At 42.2% G+C, this 23,043-nt stretch overlaps 1 protein-coding gene across 2 annotated transcripts in view; it reads right to left on the bottom strand.

The window, feature by feature from the left end:
- Nucleotides 1-23,043, bottom strand: part of samd4a (sterile alpha motif domain containing 4A) — a 47,139-nt gene that overhangs the window by 5,203 nt on the left and 18,893 nt on the right. The window contains exons 3-12 of one of the 2 annotated variants that reach the window (XM_085770641.1): nt 14,428-15,030; nt 9,639-9,926; nt 9,258-9,365; nt 7,764-7,873; nt 6,919-7,005; nt 5,854-6,094; nt 5,456-5,541; nt 4,854-4,972; nt 4,155-4,356; nt 1,663-1,789 (exon numbers count right to left, since the gene is read on the bottom strand). In XM_085770641.1, coding sequence (XP_085626767.1) covers nt 1,663-1,789; nt 4,155-4,356; nt 4,854-4,972; nt 5,456-5,541; nt 5,854-6,094; nt 6,919-7,005; nt 7,764-7,873; nt 9,258-9,365; nt 9,639-9,926; nt 14,428-15,030 — 1,971 coding nt within the window. The remainder of the gene's footprint in view (nt 1-1,662; nt 1,790-4,154; nt 4,357-4,853; nt 4,973-5,455; nt 5,542-5,853; nt 6,095-6,918; nt 7,006-7,763; nt 7,874-9,257; nt 9,366-9,638; nt 9,927-14,427; nt 15,031-23,043) is intronic. The other variant, XM_085770648.1, reaches the window with a different exon arrangement.

Raw genomic sequence — 23,043 nt, 5'->3', positions numbered from 1 at the left:
GCACTGCTGCAACGTCTTTTGTGTGTAATGAATTGAGACTGGGTTGGGGAAATATTTCAAAATGCGTTAATTGAAAAGAACATGAAATATAACTAATCAAGAACAAGAAGCCTGCTTTGATTGACTGATTGCCTGATTTGACTGACTGATTCATTCATGATGATAAATAATGAGCCAGTTCATTCAACAACTCTTTTCCAACCCAAACAAACATTATAGTAGCTTTCTTATATTGCTCATAATACGTGGAAATGACTTTGTTCAATATCAAGCAAAACTTATTTTGCTACAAAAGCAAATGTAAAAGAAGAGGAAGCACACTGGAAATGATAAGAGCAAAAGTCAAGAGAAAACTCCAGGGCAACAGCTTCAATAACCGACTTGTTGTTTCAATCACCACTGAATGATTTGCTGTTTGTTGTCTAGGTTTCAACTGAGAGCAGGGTGGAGATCGTTTTGTAAACGGCTGGGTTGAGGCTAGAGCGGAGGAGTGTTTGTGTGTGTGTCTGTGTATATTGGAAGGGTTGGGGTGGGGGGGGGCTATATTTGGGCCACAGTACAGCCTAGCAACCCCTTGCAGCCATTTAGTCGTGATCTGAGTCTCCAGCACAGGCTGGGCAGTGAAAATCCCTTGTGGCCAGAGAGAAAAGCTGAGTTAGGCCCAGTAGTCCACACTGGGCTATTTATAGGCTCCAAATCCCCCCCACCCTCACCCACCACCCCCCCTTCACCGCCTGTACACACAGGCTTAGAACGATACAAACACACACTGAAAAGAACTTGACACACACTTTTTCCTTCATCCCCATTTTCTATACTGTGTCTTACTTAATAAGAGAGAAGGAGAGAAAGAAAGGAAAGAGAGAGAGCGAGAGCAAACATACTGTATGTGCACAGAGAGAGAGAGGGGTGGGGTGGTGGGACGGGCGGGTGGAAGATATCTAACCTTTCAGATCAGTAACTCTGGCCGAGACCCAGGTCTAACCACATTTGAGGGTGACTGTTATGTGTGCATGACTCTGCAGTTGTCAGAGAGGGAGATGGACAGATGGGAGAGAAAGGGGGAGCGATGGAGGGAGAGATGGGAAAGTTAAGAAAGAGAGTGAGTCAGGGAGAGAGAGAGGAGGACGGGAAGGAAAGTGGGCCAGGGAGCCCCGTCCTCGCTGCACAAAGAGCCTCATTGTGAGACTCCTCTGACTCTTTCCTCCCTCTCTGCCTGCCTCCGTCTCTTCCTCTCTCACATACAGTCTCCACTCTCCCTCCTCTCTCCTGCTTTTCTAAATTTGTTTTTCCTCTCATTCTAAAAAGAGACACTTGTGATGTGTGTGTGTGTGTGTGTGTGTGTGACAGAGTAGAGGAAGTCCTAGCTTGTCCTATAACCGTCCACTGTTCCTGTGGGACAAAGTCCAGTCAGCGGAGGCTACTACAGGTCACTCCACCATGTGCTGCTGGCTACTGTGACCTGGGCCTGTGTGGACACTGAGAGGCGTTGTCAGAGGCAACACCACACAAAGGGAGGGAGGGGGGGGGGCTCAGGGCTGAGACAAAGGTATCTTAAACCAGAAATCCTCTTCCAATTGTAGAAGCACTCATAGTAACTTCAAATGCTTTGCTGTCAGTGTCCATCTACTTGTGTGAGTGTGAGTATTTGTATTTTCTCACCAGCTTGTTGAAACATGACCATGGTTTGTGGCGTGGTGTGAACCGGCAGAGAGCGGGTCCTCTGCACCGAGCTGTGGGTCCGGCTGGGCATGCTGTTGCTTCCTCCGGGGTTGGCAAACCACAGACCCTGAGGAGAATATTTGAACCAAAACATTAAATTGTGCGTCTTGAGAATACAAACTCCCTTCCTACTGTAGTTATGAGTAAAAGACATTTGGATTGTACTGAAACAGAAATCACTGTTTTGAATATTAAAAAAGAGCAAGCAAAATTAAAACATAATGACTCTTTGGGACATACAGTAAGTGGTGAACAACATTGCATTACGAAAGTACTATTTTGTTGTATTTTTGTAATATCAGGGTATATACAGGAATCTTGAAGTTAATTCTAATACCTTTTTAAGACTTTTTCAAGACCTTCTCAATATTTTTCAATATCTCACCGCCACTTCAAGCTGTAACCATTTACATCAGTGACACTTTTTTCAGTTTTAGTTTGTGATAAAGACTATAGACCACTATGATACAACAGAATTCAAAATAGGCTAGGGTAAAGGCAAAGTTTATAAAAAAAAAACAACAACAAAAAAACATTGCTCCACTCTCAAAAAACAAAAACAACAATCTTCCTTTCTTTTTATGTACCGGTTCATCTTTGCTTTTTATTAATAAAATGAATAAATTCACACACTTTCACAATGTTTTTTTGGACTCAAACAGCTTGGACAGCTAATTCAGAAAAAATACCTTCAAAATTGAAGACTTTATAAAGTTGTGAAAAGACTTTTTAATACTTTTTAAGGGTCTTAATTGTCCCAAAATTGATTTATCACCTTTTAATACTTTTCAAGACCCCGCGGTTACCCTGAATATAATGACATTAAAGGCTTTCTATATTGTTTGGCAATAACTCATTAATAAAAACTATTAAACTATTCCACCAGGATGCCCCCACCTACGGTATATGCTCAAATGGCCTCCCCCTCTTCATGGTCATTTACTCACTGATCAAAAAGGGTTATGAAATGAAATGGGCAAACTTGACAGGAGTTGGGTTTAAGCTTCACAGCTTCTTCAACATGTTCATCCCCCAGTGCTCCTGTCTAGATGTCTGGCCCACACCTAATGACAGTCTCAGACACTCACCACACAAATTCCTCACTGTAACCTGCCTATTATACCCCCAACACCACTACCACACGCCCCTCCCCTCCCTTCTCCCCCTCTGTGCCCCCCCACCCCCCCCCTCATGGCTCTCCAGTGCCGTGGGCCAGGGAAAAACAGGAAATGCCTGTGCACTGTTCTCACTGCCTCTGACTGGCTCTCTCACTCCCTCTCTCATACATACTCATATCAACTCTCTCTCTCTCTCTCTGTTCGCTCCTCCTCCAACACCACAACTACCTCTCCCAAACTATGACTCACATATTTCCCTCCCACCCTCCTTCTCTTTTTCTCTCTCTCTACACATCCACGCCACAGTCCCACACAAGGAGATCCAGCGTGACGAGGAGGAACTGAGGTATTTCCTCCCATTGTAAAGGATCAGAGATTGAGAGAGAGAGAGAGAGAGAAACAGAAGGTGATAGAGAGAGAGAAAGAAAGAGAGAGAGAGGTTCACTATGAACTGGGTCAGCCCAGACCAAGTGTGCCAGGATGGGCCTGAAACAGCTCCACAGCTCCTCCTGTTTCAGTGTTGGGCGCTGACGCAGGGCCTCTGGTATGTGGGGTGACCTGCCTACAAGTTCCATCCACCTCACTTCATTCGCCAAACACCACTGCTACTCCTCTTCCTCACCCCGCATTTTTTCAGAATGGAATAAAAAAGACTATTTCGGGAGGAATACGTGCTCAAGAAGGAATTCTGCTGCCCAGGTTATTGTAGACATCCTGGAATGTATTATTTCACATTTCAAAATGTTCCTTTGTACAGTCACGAACACCACTGCCCGTCAGCAGTCCGTTCAGTGTATTCATAAAGACAATACCATGAGTCCAGTTACTACATAAACAAATGACGATACCACAAATCACCAGGAATGTGGCTTTTCCTGTATTAAAGAACATAAATCAATCTAAACTATGCTTCCTCATCTGACTTCTCTGAACACCTCAACGGGTGCTACATCAAAACTGACAACAAAGTGAAAATAAAACTGTTGAAGCATGTCAAGAAACTCTGTTGAAGAGGTGGTTACTCTGTGCAGAACTGAACTGAACCATACAACTTAATAGCTTTGGATGAGACCAATTAATCAATTCATTTATCCATTTTATGATGTAAGCTCAGCTAAAAACTGTTTTTTTCCCCTATTATAAATATTTTCTTTTCATAATATAAACAATGAGTTTATAGTGTAAATTACATAATAATCAATAATTAAGACAAACGCACTACCATACTCAATAACTCAATATAAGGTATTCTGATGCAGTTTTGGTATCACTTGAAGTATTACAGTATGTGCGCAGCCTGCTGGGTTGACTCACCTGTCTCCCCTGCTTGGGGCCGGTGGGCGTGCTGCTGGAGCTGCGTGGTGTGGGTCCCAGCAGCCCCGTGCTTCCCAACAGGCCCAGCCTGGCACCCGGCAAGCTCCTGGAGGGCATCTGGAACTGGCGAAGGCTCCTCCTGGTCGACACACTGCCCCCAACACAGCCAGCGGTGGGGAGAGAGTTGGACTGGCCAAAGCGGCTGCAGCAGGGGGAGATAAAAGGGGAAAAGAAAATGTTTCTATCATTATCACCATGGTAATTAGAAGCCATCTTTTTTTCTTCCTCACTACTGTTTATTTCTACACTGGAATACAATTGTCTGTTGTATTTTCTTTTTTACTTCTAGCAAAATAATCTTTTCTCTGTGTGTATGGGAAATATACAGTGGCTGTAGTGTACCCTTTCATTTATCTTCATTTGTATTGGGGGGATAGACAGAATAAACCAGATGCAACAGGGCATTGACATTTTAATTCATTAATTTTAAATGATCATCCCTCAATCTTAAAAACATATACCGGTACTGTACATACAGAACAGACAAGAGTCATCCACTACCGACACTAACTGATCCCTCTTCACACTGTTTCAGCTTATCATGGTCTGTCTCTTCTTACAATCTGGATTTGACTGTTTTGTTTAAGATAAAGCCAATGAGACAGGACGATGAAGGTTATTTCATGTCTGTATGTGTACCTCCTCTGCGGTCTGTACCCTGCTATGTCAAGGAGGGTTTTCCTCGGAATGGACCGGAACAGCCTCTGGACCTGTTGTTTCCATGACAACAGCCTCTTCTTCTGCGTCTCAGTGAAGGACTGACAGGGGAGAGAGAAGAGGAAGCAGCAATCAGGGATGAACTACGGTATGATTAGTGGACAGCACGGCAGCAAGAGAAAATCTACACTAGACTGTAATGACATTGAGACTTTCAGTATTTCCAGCTGTAGAGTTTCACTGAGATGAGAGTAGAACTCATCTATGATCCATGGGATGTATCACACAATCTGTTTTTTTTTTTTTTTGCTTGTTTGTTTTATGGACCAGATCTTTTGATTTGTATCAACTGCATGAATAAAGACCCAATGCCAGTAAATTCCATTAAATACAATCCAAGCAAAATTCAAAAACATGAAGAATGAACTATTACTCAAACTCACAAAAGTAAAGAACTCTGTGAACATGCTATCATTCAGACCTAAATTTCCCAATGAACAATGATCTTGTATGATTTTTTCTTCTATGCAGTGCGGTAATGTGCTGTTTCTTCCCTTCATTTGACATGACACATGAGTGCATACCTCATGGATAAGGCACTTATCGATCAGTTGTAGGTAGGAGCTGATGTTGTCCTCGTCCGACCTCGACACCAGTAGCTGAGTACAAACTGAGGACAGGGGAGGTGGACAACACAACATTAAGACAAAACCCCTCTCAATCCACAATGACATTCTCATCCGAGTATCAGTGCACGCAGCTCACCTTTTTTTTAAGCATGTGTTTTTTAGTTTTTGTTTGCAATTACAGCAATTCAAACAAGACAATCTTACATGCAAGAAACAGAGCAAACTTTTTCTCCCTATTCTCCCTCCCGTCCCCTCTTCCTCTTGCTAAATAAGTAAAACGTTAAAACTATCAAAAATAAGATGAAAATAAAGCAATAAGGAAGAGAAAAAAAATGTAATAAAACGCAGCTCACCTTTGCCCATAACTCGAGTGAACTGGCCAGGTAGGTCCCCCTCTGCGATGACACTCGCACCCGACTCGGCCTCCCCACCCCCACTCAGGTGGGAGCCGGGCGCAGCGTTCTTACCCTCAGGGCTCAGGAGGGAGCGCTGCAGGGAGGCCTCTTCGCCACCACTGAACGCCTTGATAGGCGTCATGATCATCTGGTGGAGCTCCTGCAGCGGGGCTCGCAGATTACTCCCCTCCAACACATCCTGGTGGTGGCAAATCATTGAAGGGGAAAGAAAGAGAAGAAACATTAGAAAGAATGAATGGGTTTTTTAAATTTCTTTTATTCACAATAATTTGGACGGACTTACTTCTGACCTACAAATATCAAGAGAGAGAGACTACCACAAGCAGATGGCAAGGTCTCTGACCGAAGAGCCACGTGATACTGCACAGAATAAAGTAATACCAAAAATACATACGTCTAATTTTCCTTTACTACTTGAGTCCCCGTTTATCCCATCAGCCTTCCTCCCGCCCATCACAGAGCAGCGTCATACAGTACATGAGAGTCTGTGTAAACCCAAAATACCAAGCAACAGGTGTCTTGTTTCCCCAGGCCCTACAAATGCAGCGGTAACAAATTTTAAAGTGAAGCGTTGGTGAAAAGGTTAAGCCTGAATTTAGCTGGCCCAAGAAGTCCCTCCTGTGGTGTGCCCTTGAGCGCCATTGTCTTGCTTCGAAGGCTGAATTGGGGGAGGGGGGGTGAGGAGTGGCAGGGGAAAGCGGATGGGTTTAAATTCGGAGCCCAAAACTCTCCTTCCTGGATTAGATGTTCCCCTAGCTGCCTTCTCAGATACGTAACACCAACTGAGAATGGCCACTCCTCTGACTCTCTGTCATGCACTAGAGAAGAGGTGGTGTGCTGTGGTGTCCAGGAAGGTTAGAAGCTCAATCACCATTTCAAAAAGAACTCCGTAAGAAATAACATTTTTTAAATGTGTGTGATTTCGGGTATGACTAGAAAATGAATAAGAACATTTCTGTGTGGAGACAAGGCAGGACGGATGTGGAGAAGAGTCACTCTGACCTTTTCCAGGCTGCGCAGTAGGTTCTGCCTCTCTTTGAGCTTCTGAATACTGATGACGATCTTGTGTCTCGCTCCTTTGGTGACTTTCTGTTGAAAGAAAGAATTTTGTGTCAGACTTTCACGTGGTGATTGGTCTCTCTGTCTGCAGACCACTACCTATAATTTGGGTAAGGATGATAAGGCCTGAAACTGATTCTGGCTAATTAATTTCAGTTGAGGCTAATTTGCCTTCTCATATGTCCCATGAAGGATTGATACCAACAATCCAGATGTTTACAGATCAGACAAACAGCGGTATACTGAATTCTCTGTCACACAAGGAACCTCTTTGTCTTTTAGCTGGAATTCAGCACGTCTCAGTGCAGTTACGCATTATGTTGGGGCCAGACAGAGAAAACGTTAGCAGCACCTGGAGGAAGTTTAGGATTTCCCGGGAAGCTGTGTTAATATTAGCTGCATCCTCTGTGTCAGAATAGACCCTTCAGCATCTTTATCTAATACATAACAGTAGCATTTATTCCACCATTAGTTATACAGTATGGTAACTTCCAAATAGAAGATAGTTGTTTTTATTCAATACTAATAGAGTATTGTTTCAGCTCTTAATTATCTGCATTGCTCCTTATGTATCAAAAGTACATGCTGCCCTTGTCCCTTGTCTTGCCTCGCAAAGTCAACAAATCTAAATTGGTGCAGTGGTATAAAAATTCCTAAAGTATTTGATGGTGTTGAATGAATCAGTTTGAATCAGTGAACAACTTAGTCTGTGTGAAGTTCTTATTCTTCTTCAAAAACAGACTGAAAACCAACACTAGCTCTGTCCATGTGTGTGAGTGTATATAAACCTGTGCCTCTAGTTGCTCTTCTGTCAGTGACATCATCTCATCGTAGGTCATAGTGGAAAAGAGAGCGGCGTATTTATGGAGACGGAGACTCTTTAGCCACGCAGGAACATCTGTGGTGGAAGAAAACATGTGCGTGCACACATGCAAACGCACACGCACAAGTTTTACTTTGTTGTCAATACAAATATATAGCACAAAACACATACAAAAGAAGAAGAAATAAATGTGACATGGTTTGTAATAATATTGTTAACCATGAACTGGGTAAGTAGCAGAAAATAGATAGATACAATTAAAGTCCACATGGTAATTGTATATAACACATCAGATATTTGTAACAATGGAATTTTACAGTCAGTTTTTTCCTGAATCCATATAGAAATATTTCCTAAGTACCATTATGCCAAGCTATATTTAAGACATTTCATAATAAAATATGGTAATGACCTTTGTTTGAAACAATATGAAGCATTTTCAAAGCCTGCAGATAGTAGCAGATATAGAGTATTACCACAGATCTACTATCTGTGGTAATACTCTGATAGCATATGAAGAAAGTCATTAGCTTTCAGGCAAATGTGTAAGTCATGCAGTTGGCAAAATGACCAATAAATCAAATGTTTACTGATCACATGTTTAGTCAGACATCGCTTACTGGAAATGCTAAATTGCTTACTAACGCTCAACTTGTCTGTACTCAACATTCAAACTGCTGAGTGTGTTAACTACTTATTAAGACAGCTTTGGAGTGAAGCCCAGTGTTTTAACTCGCTGCTTAAAAATTTATAACAGCATCCCCAAGAGTAGGAAAAAAAGTAGGCATTCACTGTATCTTAAATGTAATCTTGGGAAGTCAATGCTCTGTAACACTAAGGAAATCAAGGATCTTATTTCTACATGTGGCATTTGACACTCAGGGCAGAGTCATTTTTGGCAGTAACACAAAACTGAAAAATGGTCTTTAAATTCTTCTCTGAAATGAGGCAGACAAATGACAGCTCGTTCACTGTGCATTTAGTTTCCTACAGGTTTAGCTAGATGTCAAGATGACAAGTCCTTGTAAAAGGGAGGACTGGAACTACATTAAAGGTTTAACACTGGTGTAGACAGTGACAGCCTCAGAGTAAGGTCACTGGGGTCAGCTGTTCTGGCCTCTGCTTTCCCTGAAAAACCTCTCTGACTGGATCAACAACTTGCCACAGCCTCCAGTTAAATGTCTGTGAGGCACACATAGCAGACGGCCCTTCTCCAGTGAACTGGCCATGTCCCTTTTCTTTGTTATCACTCCTAAACCTGCTGTATATTCTGGGCAGATTAGCTCATTTCACTATTCCTCATGAATTCTACTAGGATGTCTTTAAACACTTAACAATACGAGTTCCATGTGACAGTAAAAATTTAAATCCATTAACAATACATTTCAGACATTACATTGTTCAGTGTGTTGTCTTTTGTTCTAACAATATGTCATATGTTAACAGAATGTGCAATTACCATTAAAAGAGACCACAGAGACAGCATTTTTGTGTTCACCAAAAAAACGAGCAGGAGGGAAAGACAATCTGCTAAAACAGTCCCTGGTGCTGGCGCTCCCAGAAGCTCCTAGAAATCAAGTCGCCCAAAGTTATATCACAAAACAGTAGTGACACTGTAACCTAGGTTGGCAATGGGTGGTTCTGAAAGTCCCTCATACAAACACCTTGCACTTCCTACTTGTATCTACATTTCATTTTGCTTTCTGTCTGACAGTCAGTTGCTCTCTGACAGAACTGGGTCAAATTTTAAAAAGTTAATCACACTACCACAACATTAGTGTTTGTAAAACAACTTGATAATGCTGATAATTGCACTTGTGGGTGGTCTGCCTTTACTCACCTCTCATGCCGCTGCCCTCCTCATGGAAAGAACTGCGATGCAGACCCGAGCCTCCTCCTAAACCAGCCTCCTCCAGATGCTCACTGCCTCCGCTGCCGGAGGAAGCGATGCTGCTCTGGGGTGAGAGAGGCGCGTGGTCCGGGGCCGGGCCTCGAGCGGTCCGTAGGTCCTCCTGGGACAGCCAGACGTGACCCAGAGGCTGGTTGCTTGGGCCGCTCATGGGAGGGGTTAGGGACACCGAGCGCTTCAGGGGACTGTGCTGCTGGCTGCTTCCTCCACTGGTCAGGACTGCAGGAGGACAGCAGGAACAGTCAGGATGACCAATCGCACACCAATTTGAAATAATGCAGAGATATCACAGTGTTTGACTGTTAACTCAAATGTCTATTACGATATTATGAATATGATGAACATGATGTAACTATTACACCTGCCTGTCTTTCGTTTAAGCATCATTTTTAATACAGACATGTCGTTGTCACACAGTAATGAGAATAATGTGCATTTTGTGTACATTATATTTCATCAAACTTTCCAATTACATATTAAATATGTTAACCCCAGAGTAGGGATGTCACGATTACTTGTTTTCACAATTAATCGTGGTATTAAACGCCACAATTGTAAAGATTCCTAAATACCGTTACTTTCACAAAAATGTGATGTTGGAACATTATTGGCAGATGTGCGCAAAAATATGGGTAAATGCACAGATACTGGTCCATTTATCTAACGTAACACTGAATGATTAGGAATTTAACTGTTAGTGTGTCATTTTTAATTAAAAAAAAAAGCAAAACAAAACAAAAAACGATTAAAATAAACGCAAACATTTGGTATAGACGACAATTTATGACCTGTATATATATTCAAACACTTCCCCTGGGGATTAAGAATTGGTCATATATTAATAGATACTTGAAATATTTTGTGTAAACATGAGTAATTATATTTTGACTAGGCTAAATTTGATTTTACACATTCATAGTGTTGTGAAATTAATTAATGCATAATAATCGTGAGTACCGTGATTATTTCTCTGACAATAATCGTACCAAGAAAATTCATAATCGTGACATCCCTACCCCAGAGTTTGACCATGGATGGAAGATGACCTCATCATCATACAGTTAAGATCCAGGTTTTCATTGCCAGTTGTTGGAAGGTTCTCGATGCCACTGACTCATCTGACGTTGATATTTCAAGCAATGCAAAAAAATATATAAAAATCTCCTGACGCATCTGTTGGCTTCATAAATTTAATGAAGATTAATGATATACTGTATGCTTACACTCATCATCTAAGTTCACTTGCCATTTAACTCTGTGTTTGAAGGGCACATTTGGAAGGAATACACAGAGCTCTCTTTTACTTGCTTATTGGTTGAAATATTCTGCCTTAAAGCCAAGAACAAAAACAAAACTTACTGATGAAATACTCTAAATCCATTGCCTAAAGATCTGGGTGAAAAATCTTTCTTCACTCTTACCTCATTACTCAATTAATAATGAATCGGTGATGAATTTATTATGAATGCCTGATGGGAACCCACTGGGGTCAAATCAGTGTTACAGTTACTGAAATCCCCTTAGTTTGAACCAAAGACGAGCAGCTCTCGCATCAGATGTTTTTCCTCTCCAAGGAAGTAAACAGAATGCAAAGGTGGAGAGCCAAAGAGCTTTTTGTGTCGCCGCTCTGACGGGGTAAGCAGCCACCAATACTCCAGTCTCTCTCCTCCTCCTCCTATATGTGGTCCTCTTACTGTTGGCGCTATGTATAGGACTTCATGGGCCCAGTTTAAAATAGGTGCCCAGCTAACATTACAAGTTCCAGTCCCTAAATATTAGCCATTTTCCCTAAATACAGTCTCCCACAAAGGCTGCCTTACAAGGGAAAGGATGGGTGGTATGTCCTGCTGTGGCTTGGACTATGGTGGCGAGGGGTCATCAGGATGTTCTATCAGTGGCAGGTTGATGTGGTTGGACAATTATATTCCTGTAATCCCAATCACCATCATGGCACTGATGGACATGGGGGGACATGAAGACTTGGTGATTGACTCTCTGACTGATGGGAATTAAGTAGTGGATATTTACACCGGCCCTTTGAAGAAAGAAACATTACGGCTAATTAATCATCCTCCTCCTCATCAGTCAATTTCTGCACACCAGCTCCAATTTGCCTGTTGGATATTCAACACTTCCTCTCACTTGCATCAGTTACGGGACAGCATCTGCTCACCATGTCCATCACTGTGGTGGCCGGGGTAACTCTAGTTGATCAGTAGTGAAATCCTGAGGTCTTTTGTGTGGGTACCGGAGTTGTTAGCAGTCAAAAATACAAGAGGATCTTTCTTGGAGCAGTGAGCAGAGCTTTAAATGTGTCTTTATTTATAAACCCTCAGCTGTTTCTTTCATCTCCCAGAGAAAAAAAAAAAAAAACACAGAGCCCTTGCATTCTTGTCTGGAAATATCCTGCTCTGACCATAGTTATGTTCAATTTCAACAGCCCCGCCCTCTCCGTGTGTTGTCTTCCACCTCACGCAGCCTCTGTAGTTGGTGTGTGGGTTGTTCAGACCAGAGTAAATTTGCTGTGTTGAGTCTATTTAGTGTATTCAGGGTGCATTTTGGTAAATTTGGGATGTACTTTTATGTCTTAATGGGATTATAATGAATGCAGCATTTGACCTGAATTTAAATGTGTATTGTTTGTTGAGCTGCCAAATGTTATACAGATGCTTCTGTGACTGTGACAGTCATTATTTTCTAATCAAGCACAGCTGATGCCAAAACAAATCCGTACTATTCTAACTGCAGCAGAGAGTAACCTTTGTCATACAGCTGCTCACTGTATTGTGTTTTAAGTGGCTACTATGGAGCCAGCACCTGATATTTGACAGATAAAGCGGCTTTATTTGGGCTGTTTGCCAGATTGGTCACGACATGCAGACCGCCTGAAGGAGGGGCAGGAGATCAGGTGAACAGTCCACTCCAGACAGAGAGGCTGTCAGCATCAGGCCGGCCCAGAGTAGGTGAATCTAATCAAAGAGGTGTTCTCAGGTGGTGCAGCAGCCTTGACCACCTTGATTTTAGGAGTACACAAGAGCAGTCTGATTTGAAATGTAGCCCATTATGTCTAAAAAAAAACATACAATCATCAAAAGAAGTTAAAGCAGAAGTAAGTGATATATTTGTGTTAATATAAGTCTTAAATAGTTATATCTTCCGACAGCAATCACTTACATAGAGTGTTTGGTCTGAATCACGGGTCTGTCAGTCCCTCTGCTCTGCTCTGAGCCGAGGAGAAAACATTTATCGTATCCTACAGTTTTTATCCAATGAGGAGAGAGAACGGCATGCAGGGCTGTGTGTGCAGCCAAGGAACGCTGTGAATGTGGCGACGTAGGGACGAGGACTGTTATGGTGCGTTCAAGGAAACTCGTATTTTTCTGACCGTGAAGTCGTACCAGTTCGATCTGGTACGAGTTCACCGGTCGGAAGTTACGAGTGGCCGTTATAGTGACTTTCACCGGTAAAACAGGTCGGAAAAACACGAGTGGGTTGCCTGGAACACTACAAAGTCGTAAGTTGTGACTTGAAGCTGTAATTTACGATTTCAAAAGCCTGCCTGGAACGCAGCATTAGCGAAAACGACCGGACCACTTACTTCTGCTTTAAGTGTTGAAGGATTTGTGCCCTTGAATCTAGACTTTTAAAAAGAATTGCAAGTTTCTGTATTATTCACGCTCTAACAAAAAAAAAAAAAAAAAAGTAGAGACACAATAAATAAGGTAATTTTTTTCATATGCAAATGGTGGCACAATCTGAACTATTGTTCGGTTTTGGCATTTTTCAGTGGAATGGGGTTATCAAAGGAAATAAACCTGCCTTCCTTTGCCAACTGATGAAAAGAGAATATTAATAAGATATTAGTTTATTTCTTTAATAATACAATCTAAAGTGTGCTGAGAGTACAGTCATCCATCTTCTGTAATATGAGACATTCTGTGTTGGATCTATCTAAATATGAGCAGTAAAACTGTACCAGACACAATAATCCTGTGTTGAAATTGTACTCGTTTCTTTTATGTTCCTTTGAAATTGACTGAAGATGATGGAATAAAAGCAGAAGTAACCTCATCAGAACGCACACTTGTGGGTGAAGCATTTGGTCTTTTTTTTTTTGTTTGTTTTAGTCAAATCTAGTATTTTAAATTCCTATACACAATTTCACATCATTTTTGGGCAGTCTACCTCAACCTTAAGAAGATCATACAGTAACTAAGAGAAGGTACAGTTTGGAAAGTGTCACATTGATTTAGAGGATAATTATACATGTCAGCCAGATGATAAAATAGCAAACTGGTGAAAACCCTTCATGGGAAACCTCAATGAATCAATTAAGGCCATCTATCATTCTGCAGTGATGTTGGTGGTCTGGAGTATGTAAATCACCGCCTACTGTCAACTATGATGTCTGTTAACCCTTCTCCATGCATACAAAACCTGTAATATGGATGAGGGACACAAATGTATTGCTTTCTGTAACAAGTGCTGTAATAGACAGAAGGAAGCAATAAAATGTCATGACTGTCATGATTTTTATCATATTTTGAAAATTTGCTGCAGTAATTTAATGTATATAATTACATTATATAATTGTACTCATAACATCATCAGGTGTTACACTGTGTGACCCATGCTGCTGGATGTGCACTACTGAAGCACAAATATGATTAGAAAAGAACACACAGTACAAGGGACAGAGGACAGATGGGGTTTCACTTACTAGTGCTACCGCTTCCACCGGTTCCAACTGTGTTTATGGTTGCTGGCACAGAGGATGATGGGTAGAGAAGCAGGTGCCCATTCTCACAGCCCTGCTGCTGCTGATGCCAGCCTCCGCCCAGGCCCGAGTCCCTGGAGCTCTGCCACCCGTTGAGGCGGTCGTCTGAGCCGTAGCGCTGGTGGTGATGTAAGGAGTACAGGTTGCCTGATGAAGAGGTGTTGGTGGAGGAGGAGGAGGATCCCGATGAAGTGAGGGTGGATGGAGGCGTGGACTGGTGATGATGGTGGTGGTGAGGCCCCGAGGGAGGGGGCCTCTCCAGCGAGTCTCCCCGGGCCGCGGCCCTCTCCTCTAGGTGGTTGAGCCAGAGCGCCAGGGCGGCGCGGTCTTCCAGGGAGGTGGCGGGGTGGATGAGGGCGTAGGACAGGAGCTGGCGAGACTCCTCCAGGTGGTGGCCGTGCTCGATGGTGTGGGCCAGGATGCGTGGCAGCAGGCGCATATACTCACCCTTGGCTTCCACATTGCCAGGTTTGAGCAGCGGGAGGTGGGTGAGGACGAGCGAGATGACGCGTTCCTTAGGCTCTCCTTGCCACTGGCTGATGACTCCTGTGAGAGGAAACACAACACAGGAAGTATTATAACCCACTATCGCTATACTTTCATCACAATCATGCATTAGGTGTCATAACTTTTGCATCTCATTAAGCTGCCAGCCAATCATGACCTTGACTGACCTGACTGGACCACAGTGATGAACAGAATATCACTAGTTGTAGTCTAAAAATTACAGCTAAAACAGCATTCTGCTGCACAAGGTGGTAGCAAAGGCAACTGTAATTAACAGATGGAAAGATGGATTAGTGAACACATGTACGGTTATAAATAGAAGACACCAAGATGATGTCAGGCCCACTGCACTGTCATCCTTCTATTTTGCCATTTCTCTAAACACCCAGCTCTGTAGGCTGCTGCTGGTGGTGGCTGTACAGCTCTATACATAACCTGGAGGTCATGGAGCTCTATTGTTGTACAAGTCAGTAGGCCATTAGGAGCCCATTCCTATCATCTTGGACCAGGGCTATAGATACCAACAGGTCAGGGCAACAGCTTTGGACAACCATACAAATAAAGACAGGATGCAACAGGACGCAGGCTGTCTTCACTTCCGGCTGTGGAGATGTGTCTGTGGGAATTTGACCACTGCAGCCAGTCTTAATGTATGGATCTTGTCTTTACATCTGAAACTTGAACCAAAAAAAACAAAAACAAAAACATCTGTTAACCCTTCTGTCCAAAGATAGTCGACTTTAGTGATGTAGGCCTACAGATCAGCCCTGTTAAGTGGACACTGACAGCAGCAACTCTGATTGGGCAGACGGAGGACCACAGACTCCAAAGCTTTCCAAATAAGGTTCACATTTATTTCATCCCACGAGAAATGAGACAAAAAATTTTTAATCCCTCAGTCCTGGTCAAGTGTTCTCACAGCATGGAGCACACCTCAACACACCTGTTTACACATAATCCTATGCCTGTGTCTACTCACATGGAGATCAGTAGTGAGTGCAGTGGTAAAATAGTTGTTAGTTCATCAAGGTTTCAAACCTGACTGTGTGATTGTGATAGCAATTTTATTATATGATACTGTATATGTCACCAATGTATGTTCTCAGTAACTTTATTTTGAAATGTCCTATGTGTCCTATCTTTACTGTTGATATTAAGTCAAAGATGAATCCATTGATTTATTATATTTGATCGATCAATTTATAAATCGTTGTAAATTGTATTTTACCAACAAGAACATTTTTATATAATAAACAAAAAGCTTCAGTCTTCGTTGTTTTCGGGCTAAAAATCAACTCTTTTCCTGCAGAGCACTGAAGACAATACACAGTGAACCTACCCAGTATTTTATAAATAGAATGAAAAGCAGTCTAAATACTCCTGACTAAAAATTTTCATAGGAACTTTTTTTTTTTTTGGAAGAAAGGTTCTTCAGATCCATGTCAGTGAATGGGTGACATGAAAGGACATGGCAGAGTGAACTAGGCCAGGCTGTCCCAGAGCTCAGCACACTGCCTACACTTTGGGAGCGGAGGTGGGGAAAGACTGAGGTATAAAGGGGTTTGAAAGGGAGGAGAAAAAAAAATAAATGTAGGGAGGGAGCGCTGTGTGTGTGTGTGAGAGAGAGGAGCCAGGGAGTTACTCTACTCTGCTCCAGGGATGATGTAATCCTTCATTCCTCTGAATGAGGCAAGTCTCGGTCCATCCGAGAACAGGAATTGTTCCATGATTAAAACTCATTTATTTCCAAATGACTGGAAAACATTAAGATGTAACACGGAGACCGTCATAAATACTCAGAGAAAGTTTACAGAAGCAGTGGTGTACTGCCAACTTCCATACGTCACCATTACACTGAATTTTTGTCCTTTTGGTCTCAGACTCAATTACTGACGGCAACTAAAATGTCTTAAGCAAAAAAAAGTTGGCATTACAGTCTGTATTAATTGATCAGTAAAAGTATTCATTCCTTATACACATTTTAAGAATAAACACACTTGTAAAAATAGTTATTTAAAAAACTTTATACTGATATGAAACCATCAGCTGAAGTTCTATGTCTTACATTTTTCGGTTTTGGATTGGTGGTTGAATATAACAGGCTACCTGAATATTTTCTGATATCTTATAGACAAAACAATAAATGTATTAAATAGCAAACCAGTGCATCTTTTCTAATGTCTGAAAACAGGTCAGACTGGACAGCAGTCTGCTATTTTCCAAAAATATTTGCTGCTGAGGTCGACTGTGACTTGACAGATGAGGCTGCCCAAGTGTCACATCATATCAGGGACAATCCGTATATTGTTCATTTTACAAAGTGGTTATTAGCACAGTAGATGCTCTCTGTATGGTCTTATTGTTCAGCTGGATTTGAAAGTACATGGCAGGTAGAAAGTCCTTTTATCACTTCACTTGTCACTTCCTCCCAACAAGTAGTTCCACATATTCAAAGCCAGAAGAAGATATGTAAAAGCCGAGTGTGCTCAATGAACTCCTGTTCAAGGCTGCAGACTGAGATATCAACAGAGATCTGTATTAACATAACATTGTCTTAAATTAAAGATGAATTAAAGATGTTTAGATGAACTATGTTAACCGACAATTATGACTTTGGGAAATCATTCATGTGCATCCACAGAGATCAACTTTGAAATACTTTGTCATCTTAACCAGTAATAATGATTACTGAACATAATTATTCAGTCAGGATCTCATTTGCCTAAACCTTCACTTTGAACAGATGGTCACTCTGTAGAATGCCACAATGGTGGGACAGCAACAGTTCATTAACCAGGTCTAATTAATCCAGAAAATACTCAACTAGGGATGCAAACAATTAATCGACTATCGATTAATTGTCGATAAGAATTTAATCGATTAAATTAAATTACTTGCAATTAATCGTTCCTTTTCAATGGGAGTTTTACTGTGAAATGTAAACAAGCAAAGCCGACATAATGTAGCAGATCTCTGTGTAAACGTGTGCAGCGCTGCGCACTGCAGCACACAAGGGAGAGAGGGAGAGGAGGTGAAAAGAGACAACACTGTTACCTGTTGTAGCTATACGGGACTCAGGCTGTACCATCGCTAACACACAGACGACCGGTGAGTAACGAGTCAAAAAGCCGCCGACACGGAGCTGCCTGAGGAGTTAATGCAGCCTGAACGCAGCTCAAACCGACCCGGTGCCTCAGCACGGCGGACAAGCTTTGATAAACACACCGGATCCGCGCTGGTTTACAGTATCCTACCGTAGTTTAGCCGGTCGCTACCGGAGCTTAATTTAAAAAAAAAAAAAGAAAAGAAAAAAAAAGCGCTCGTTGCGGTGCCGCGGAGAACAGCGCGTGTGTCCAAGCTGTGTTGGTTTATGTAACTTGAGGGGACAAATGAACCACATGTTTATTGTCATGCATTGCTGACCTGGGCATTGTTTCTCAATAAATTAGAAAACCCTTTCCTATCATTCCCCTTTTCCCTGCATGGTTGAAGGAGACTGGCTCGCATCCACGCTCCCACTCCCTCCTGCGCCGACATGTCACCTTAAGTCACATAAACCAGTACGGGTGTGTGGACACAATATTGTTGTCAGCGCCTCATCACCGCTGGTGTTAAAAGGCTCCGTTCTTTCTGCAGTCAGGTTAAAGCGCACATCCGCTGTGTTGGTAAACAAATAATCCCTCTATATCAACGGAGGCAACCGTGCTTGAGCAGCTTGGGTTGGAGGTGGTGTGAGTGCGGGCCAGCGGGGGACAGGGGGGGGGGGGGGGGGGGGGATTCGGGCTTCAGCACGGTACGGAACAACTGGCCCGTGTGAGTGCGTCCTTATTTGTGGCCGCTGCAGCGCCACACGGGCTTTGCCTTTCAGTAATCAAGCGCTGTTTTCGTCTTTGTTAATAACAATAACAGCAACAGCTGTCGGCAGCTGAGATTGCTGTGCCGTCACCATAGAAACGCAAGACGCATTACGGCTCATTCGCAAAATACCTTTCAATGGAAACACCCGCAAATGGCAATTGCACTTTTTCGAAGTTTCAGAAATATCGCTTTTATTTTGCGAAAATCTGTAATGGAAACGCAGCTCTCTCACCTCATCTCATCTCATTATGATAGGACTTCAACCTCAGAGCTCTCTGTCCCAAATAACGTGCTACTTAAACATTTTCATTGTGCTGTGCTCTTAAAATAAATTAACAAATACTAGTGTAAAGTCCATAAGGAATTTTCCCCTTAAATTTAGGTTCTCAGGAAAATCGCCGCTTATCAATTAATCGATCATCGATCGATAAGGTCTATCAACTATCGATTAATGAATTACTCGATAATTTGCATCCCTATACTCAACAGTTCAAATACATGTATTATGAAAAGTACCTAAAGTTTAACGGGCTGTCTGCAGAGAAAGAAAAACTAGTACTTGTGAAATATGGCACTAATTCCCTTTGGAGAGGAGGAAGGAAGTGTAGCAAAAGTAAAGGCTTCATGCTAGAAGAAAAATGACTTGTATCACAATCATTCAGGTAGGTTACGATTTGCCAGAAAGTAAAACTTTCGCTCCCTGAATAAATTCTTTTTTTTTTTTTTAAACTAAGCCAGAGGAGAGAAAGTCTAGGAAAAGATTTGAAAACTTAACACCTCAAAGTGAGGTAGCCACTTCAGCCTTGGTGATTCTAAGGTCAAAAGGTCAAGGAGTCTGGCTCGGAGCAGTTCCCCTCAGAGTGAACAAACAGGCTGCATCACTCAAAGCTTAAAGAGAGGTCAGAGTAGTCGCAGCCAACACAGGTCAAAGGTCAGCTGTTAGGAGAAACAAACTGTCTACCTATCACAGATATGGAACTGATTTTGTCCGACAAGACAGAGAGAGTAACTCGAACCAAGGCTGCTCAGAAGTTCATTAATTCATACAATATTAAGAAGCCAAATTAAATTCAAAACAAACAGGAAGAGAAGGTTTTCCCATACAAGCCAGACTCCTAGCGTGGTCGCTTCCACCCTGAGCCTTGAGGGGAAAGTGCTAATGTCATCCAACTGGAGTAAAAAGGAGGGGAGGAGGAATGAGGGGAGGGGGTACGACACTGACAGAGAGGAGAGAAACACTGGAAACACTGAGTTGTCATTCCTCCTTACACAGCAACACTAACAGCTAATTTTCCACCTTCTTCTCTTGTAGTTTCTGACTTGAGAGCTTCACCTTGGACTTTACTCTATTGAACTCATCAACCTCTGCATCCCAGCGTAACAGAGAGGAAGCAGAGGCAGGGCTGCTTATAGAAATGTGAACCCTGCAGATATCAGATTTTCAATAAAGAGAAAAAAAAATATGTCAGGTGAAATTGAATGTTGCACTTGTTGAAAAGCAGTCAAAGAAATGAATAAAAAACACACAGAACGCAGAATGCGAGGTATTGAATGAGACAAAGGTTAAATCTGTTCATTCATGTAAGATAGAGAGACAGCGGCATGCTGGGAACTGATGAATCACATCAGCATCACTGAGTAGAATGAGTGAAAAAGAAAGTCAGACATACACAAACAGTGAAACCTCAGACAGAGAGAGTCATTTGTTCGGGGGCTGACACAGCGTTTCCCTACTGTGGACAATGTCTGCTGGTGAACTCTGTGTGCTATCCTGCCCTGGCACTGCCCTCTGACACCCTCTCTGGCACCAACACAATGCTGCTGCTTTCAGCACACCCCTGCCTCTCCCAGTGCAGCTCTTCAAACTGTATGCCTTTCTTCCACAACCTGGCCACTTTATCGTCATTGAGGAATGCAAAATAGAAACAGAAAGCAGACGGACAGACAGACAGACAGGGAAGTCAGTAGGTCACTGCACATTCACCCTAAAAAAAAAAAGATGTTTCTATATTATACCTGACAGCAGACCGGGTAAGATGCTCTAATCAAATCTATGCAGTGATGAAGTTATTTAACTGGTTTATTCAAGTTGGTCTATTCAGGAAGTCATGCACTGGACAGATTTAAATGGTTATTGCTGATTATTGGAAATGAAAAAGTGCAAAGATGCACTCATGTTTTGAGTTACTGTACAACAACTGATCTGCTCAGAGAAAGAAAATCCCCTGTTGAAAAGTGTGTGATCATGACTGACTGTATGACAGGGCGTTGTTATAGTCCTGAGTGGGGGATGTGAGTCAGTTTTTCCTAAAATGTAAAGTATCTTACTCAGGGATATTTATCAATAGGATACTACCCACCAACAAGCACAAGACACAACTGAATGCAACAAGTTCACTCTTGTTCTCTGACGGTCGTTCAGCCCCGTTCTGGGAAGCACTGACGTAAAACTGAGGTACAAGTGGGCAAGTCAGTTCAAGGGAATGTGGGTACTTAAGAGAAGAAAATGAATGCCTTTCTGCACAAAATAGGATAATTTCTTGTAACACTTAGTTACTAACAAGTTACTGTACATGGTCCCATCCCTGGAAAACCCTGCAGAGTAATGTGACTGGGTCAACAAAATCAGTCATCTGGGTGGAAAAGCAGAGCTTTGCCCTGCTGACATTTAAAAAAAACACAAAACTCTTGACTTTTGGAGGGACTGTGAACTTTTCACTCAAATACAGTTGTGTGGGGTCAAAGAACACAAAACCATGTAAGCATGAAATAAATGAATAAACTGAAATAATAGCCTGCGTTTACATTTTTTGTTCAACTATTATGGTCATCCTTAGCACCATTTGACACTAGTTAACTGACTAGATTTTATTGTTGGGACCTATAGTACTGATTTGTTTCTTTGGATCTGTAAAGTATGGTGGTTTATCTTTAATTATTGATGTGTCTTGAATATTTTAGAAATTTCCAGAGTTAGTTAGAGCTAGTTTTTACAACATAAATCTACAAAAATTAAAATATTAAATAATAATATGATTATCACTGACGATAAAGACAAGCTTTGAAATGAAGATGTCTGTGCTGTCTTGTGTCACATGACTCCTGTACCACCAACACAGTGTCCTTTGTCACTGTGGTAGATTAGGACAGGATTCAAGTCAGAGGTGTATCAGTGGCTCGGTGACTCTGCTTTCTGAGTGTTGGCATTAAACCTCAGAGATCAGCAATACAATCTCCTTAAAAAATATTGGTGATTGATATAAAGCACATTGCATTTCTGAGTAATATGAGTTCTCTGTAACTGCGGAGCCAACAGATGTTCATTGGGGTTTAACTGAAACACCGTGTCCCCTTCACATCCGACTCTGATCACAAGACACAAGTGACAGTGGTGGAAACAATGTGATTGTTTTAGCTCATTTGTTACACATTGGTTATGTGCAATCACAAACACACCCCAGTGGAGAGAGACGCACAGTCACCCACACACACACACATTTGTGGAGACTGTTGGTTGGACACATGATTCCTCTCGTTCTAAATATAGATAGGTCAACAGCACACAAAGCCACAACAAGGCAGCGAGCACAACAGATAAGACCATATTAGAGGTTACCAAAGGGACACATTAACTCCCAATTGCCCTGACAATGACACACCAACTTTTTATGTATGTGACAGACAAGGAGATGAGAAAAGGTGTGTATGAACCCAGCTCACACCTTAAAAAAAAACTCTCTGTCAGCCACTGTGAAGTTGTATAAACAGACCTGTGTGAGTGGGAATATATTAGAATATTCATTAAATAAAACTCTGTTTTTTTTGTAAGGGTAAACAAAGCTATAGCTGAGGCTGATCCAAGTAGAGTTAGAGCTAGGGGTTGAAACTAGACCATGGAAAATCCTGACGAGTGTGTGTGTGTGTGTGTGTGTGTGTGTGTGTGCGACTGTGTGGCCTGTAAACCTCTGTCTTGTGCTTCTCCTGTTAGCAAAACAAACATGAGAGTGGCTCATTTTGTGCCACTACCGGCAACTGGCTGTAGCTGTTGTTGATTCAACACCACGTCCGACACAGTGTGTTCCCTTTACCAAGCAAAGGACAGCAAACCGAGCGGAAGCAAAAGAGAGCTGACCAACGATAAATAGAGCAGAGGGGGGGGGGGGCTTCATTTGGGACCGGCCAAGGAGGGAGAGA

Source organism: Trachurus japonicus, chromosome 3 (assembly GCF_045865225.1).
Source record: "Trachurus japonicus isolate A0001 chromosome 3, Traja_1.0".
In the NCBI taxonomy this organism is placed as follows: Eukaryota; Metazoa; Chordata; class Actinopteri; order Carangiformes; family Carangidae; genus Trachurus; species Trachurus japonicus.
This window is presented reverse-complemented; position numbering and strand designations above follow the sequence as displayed.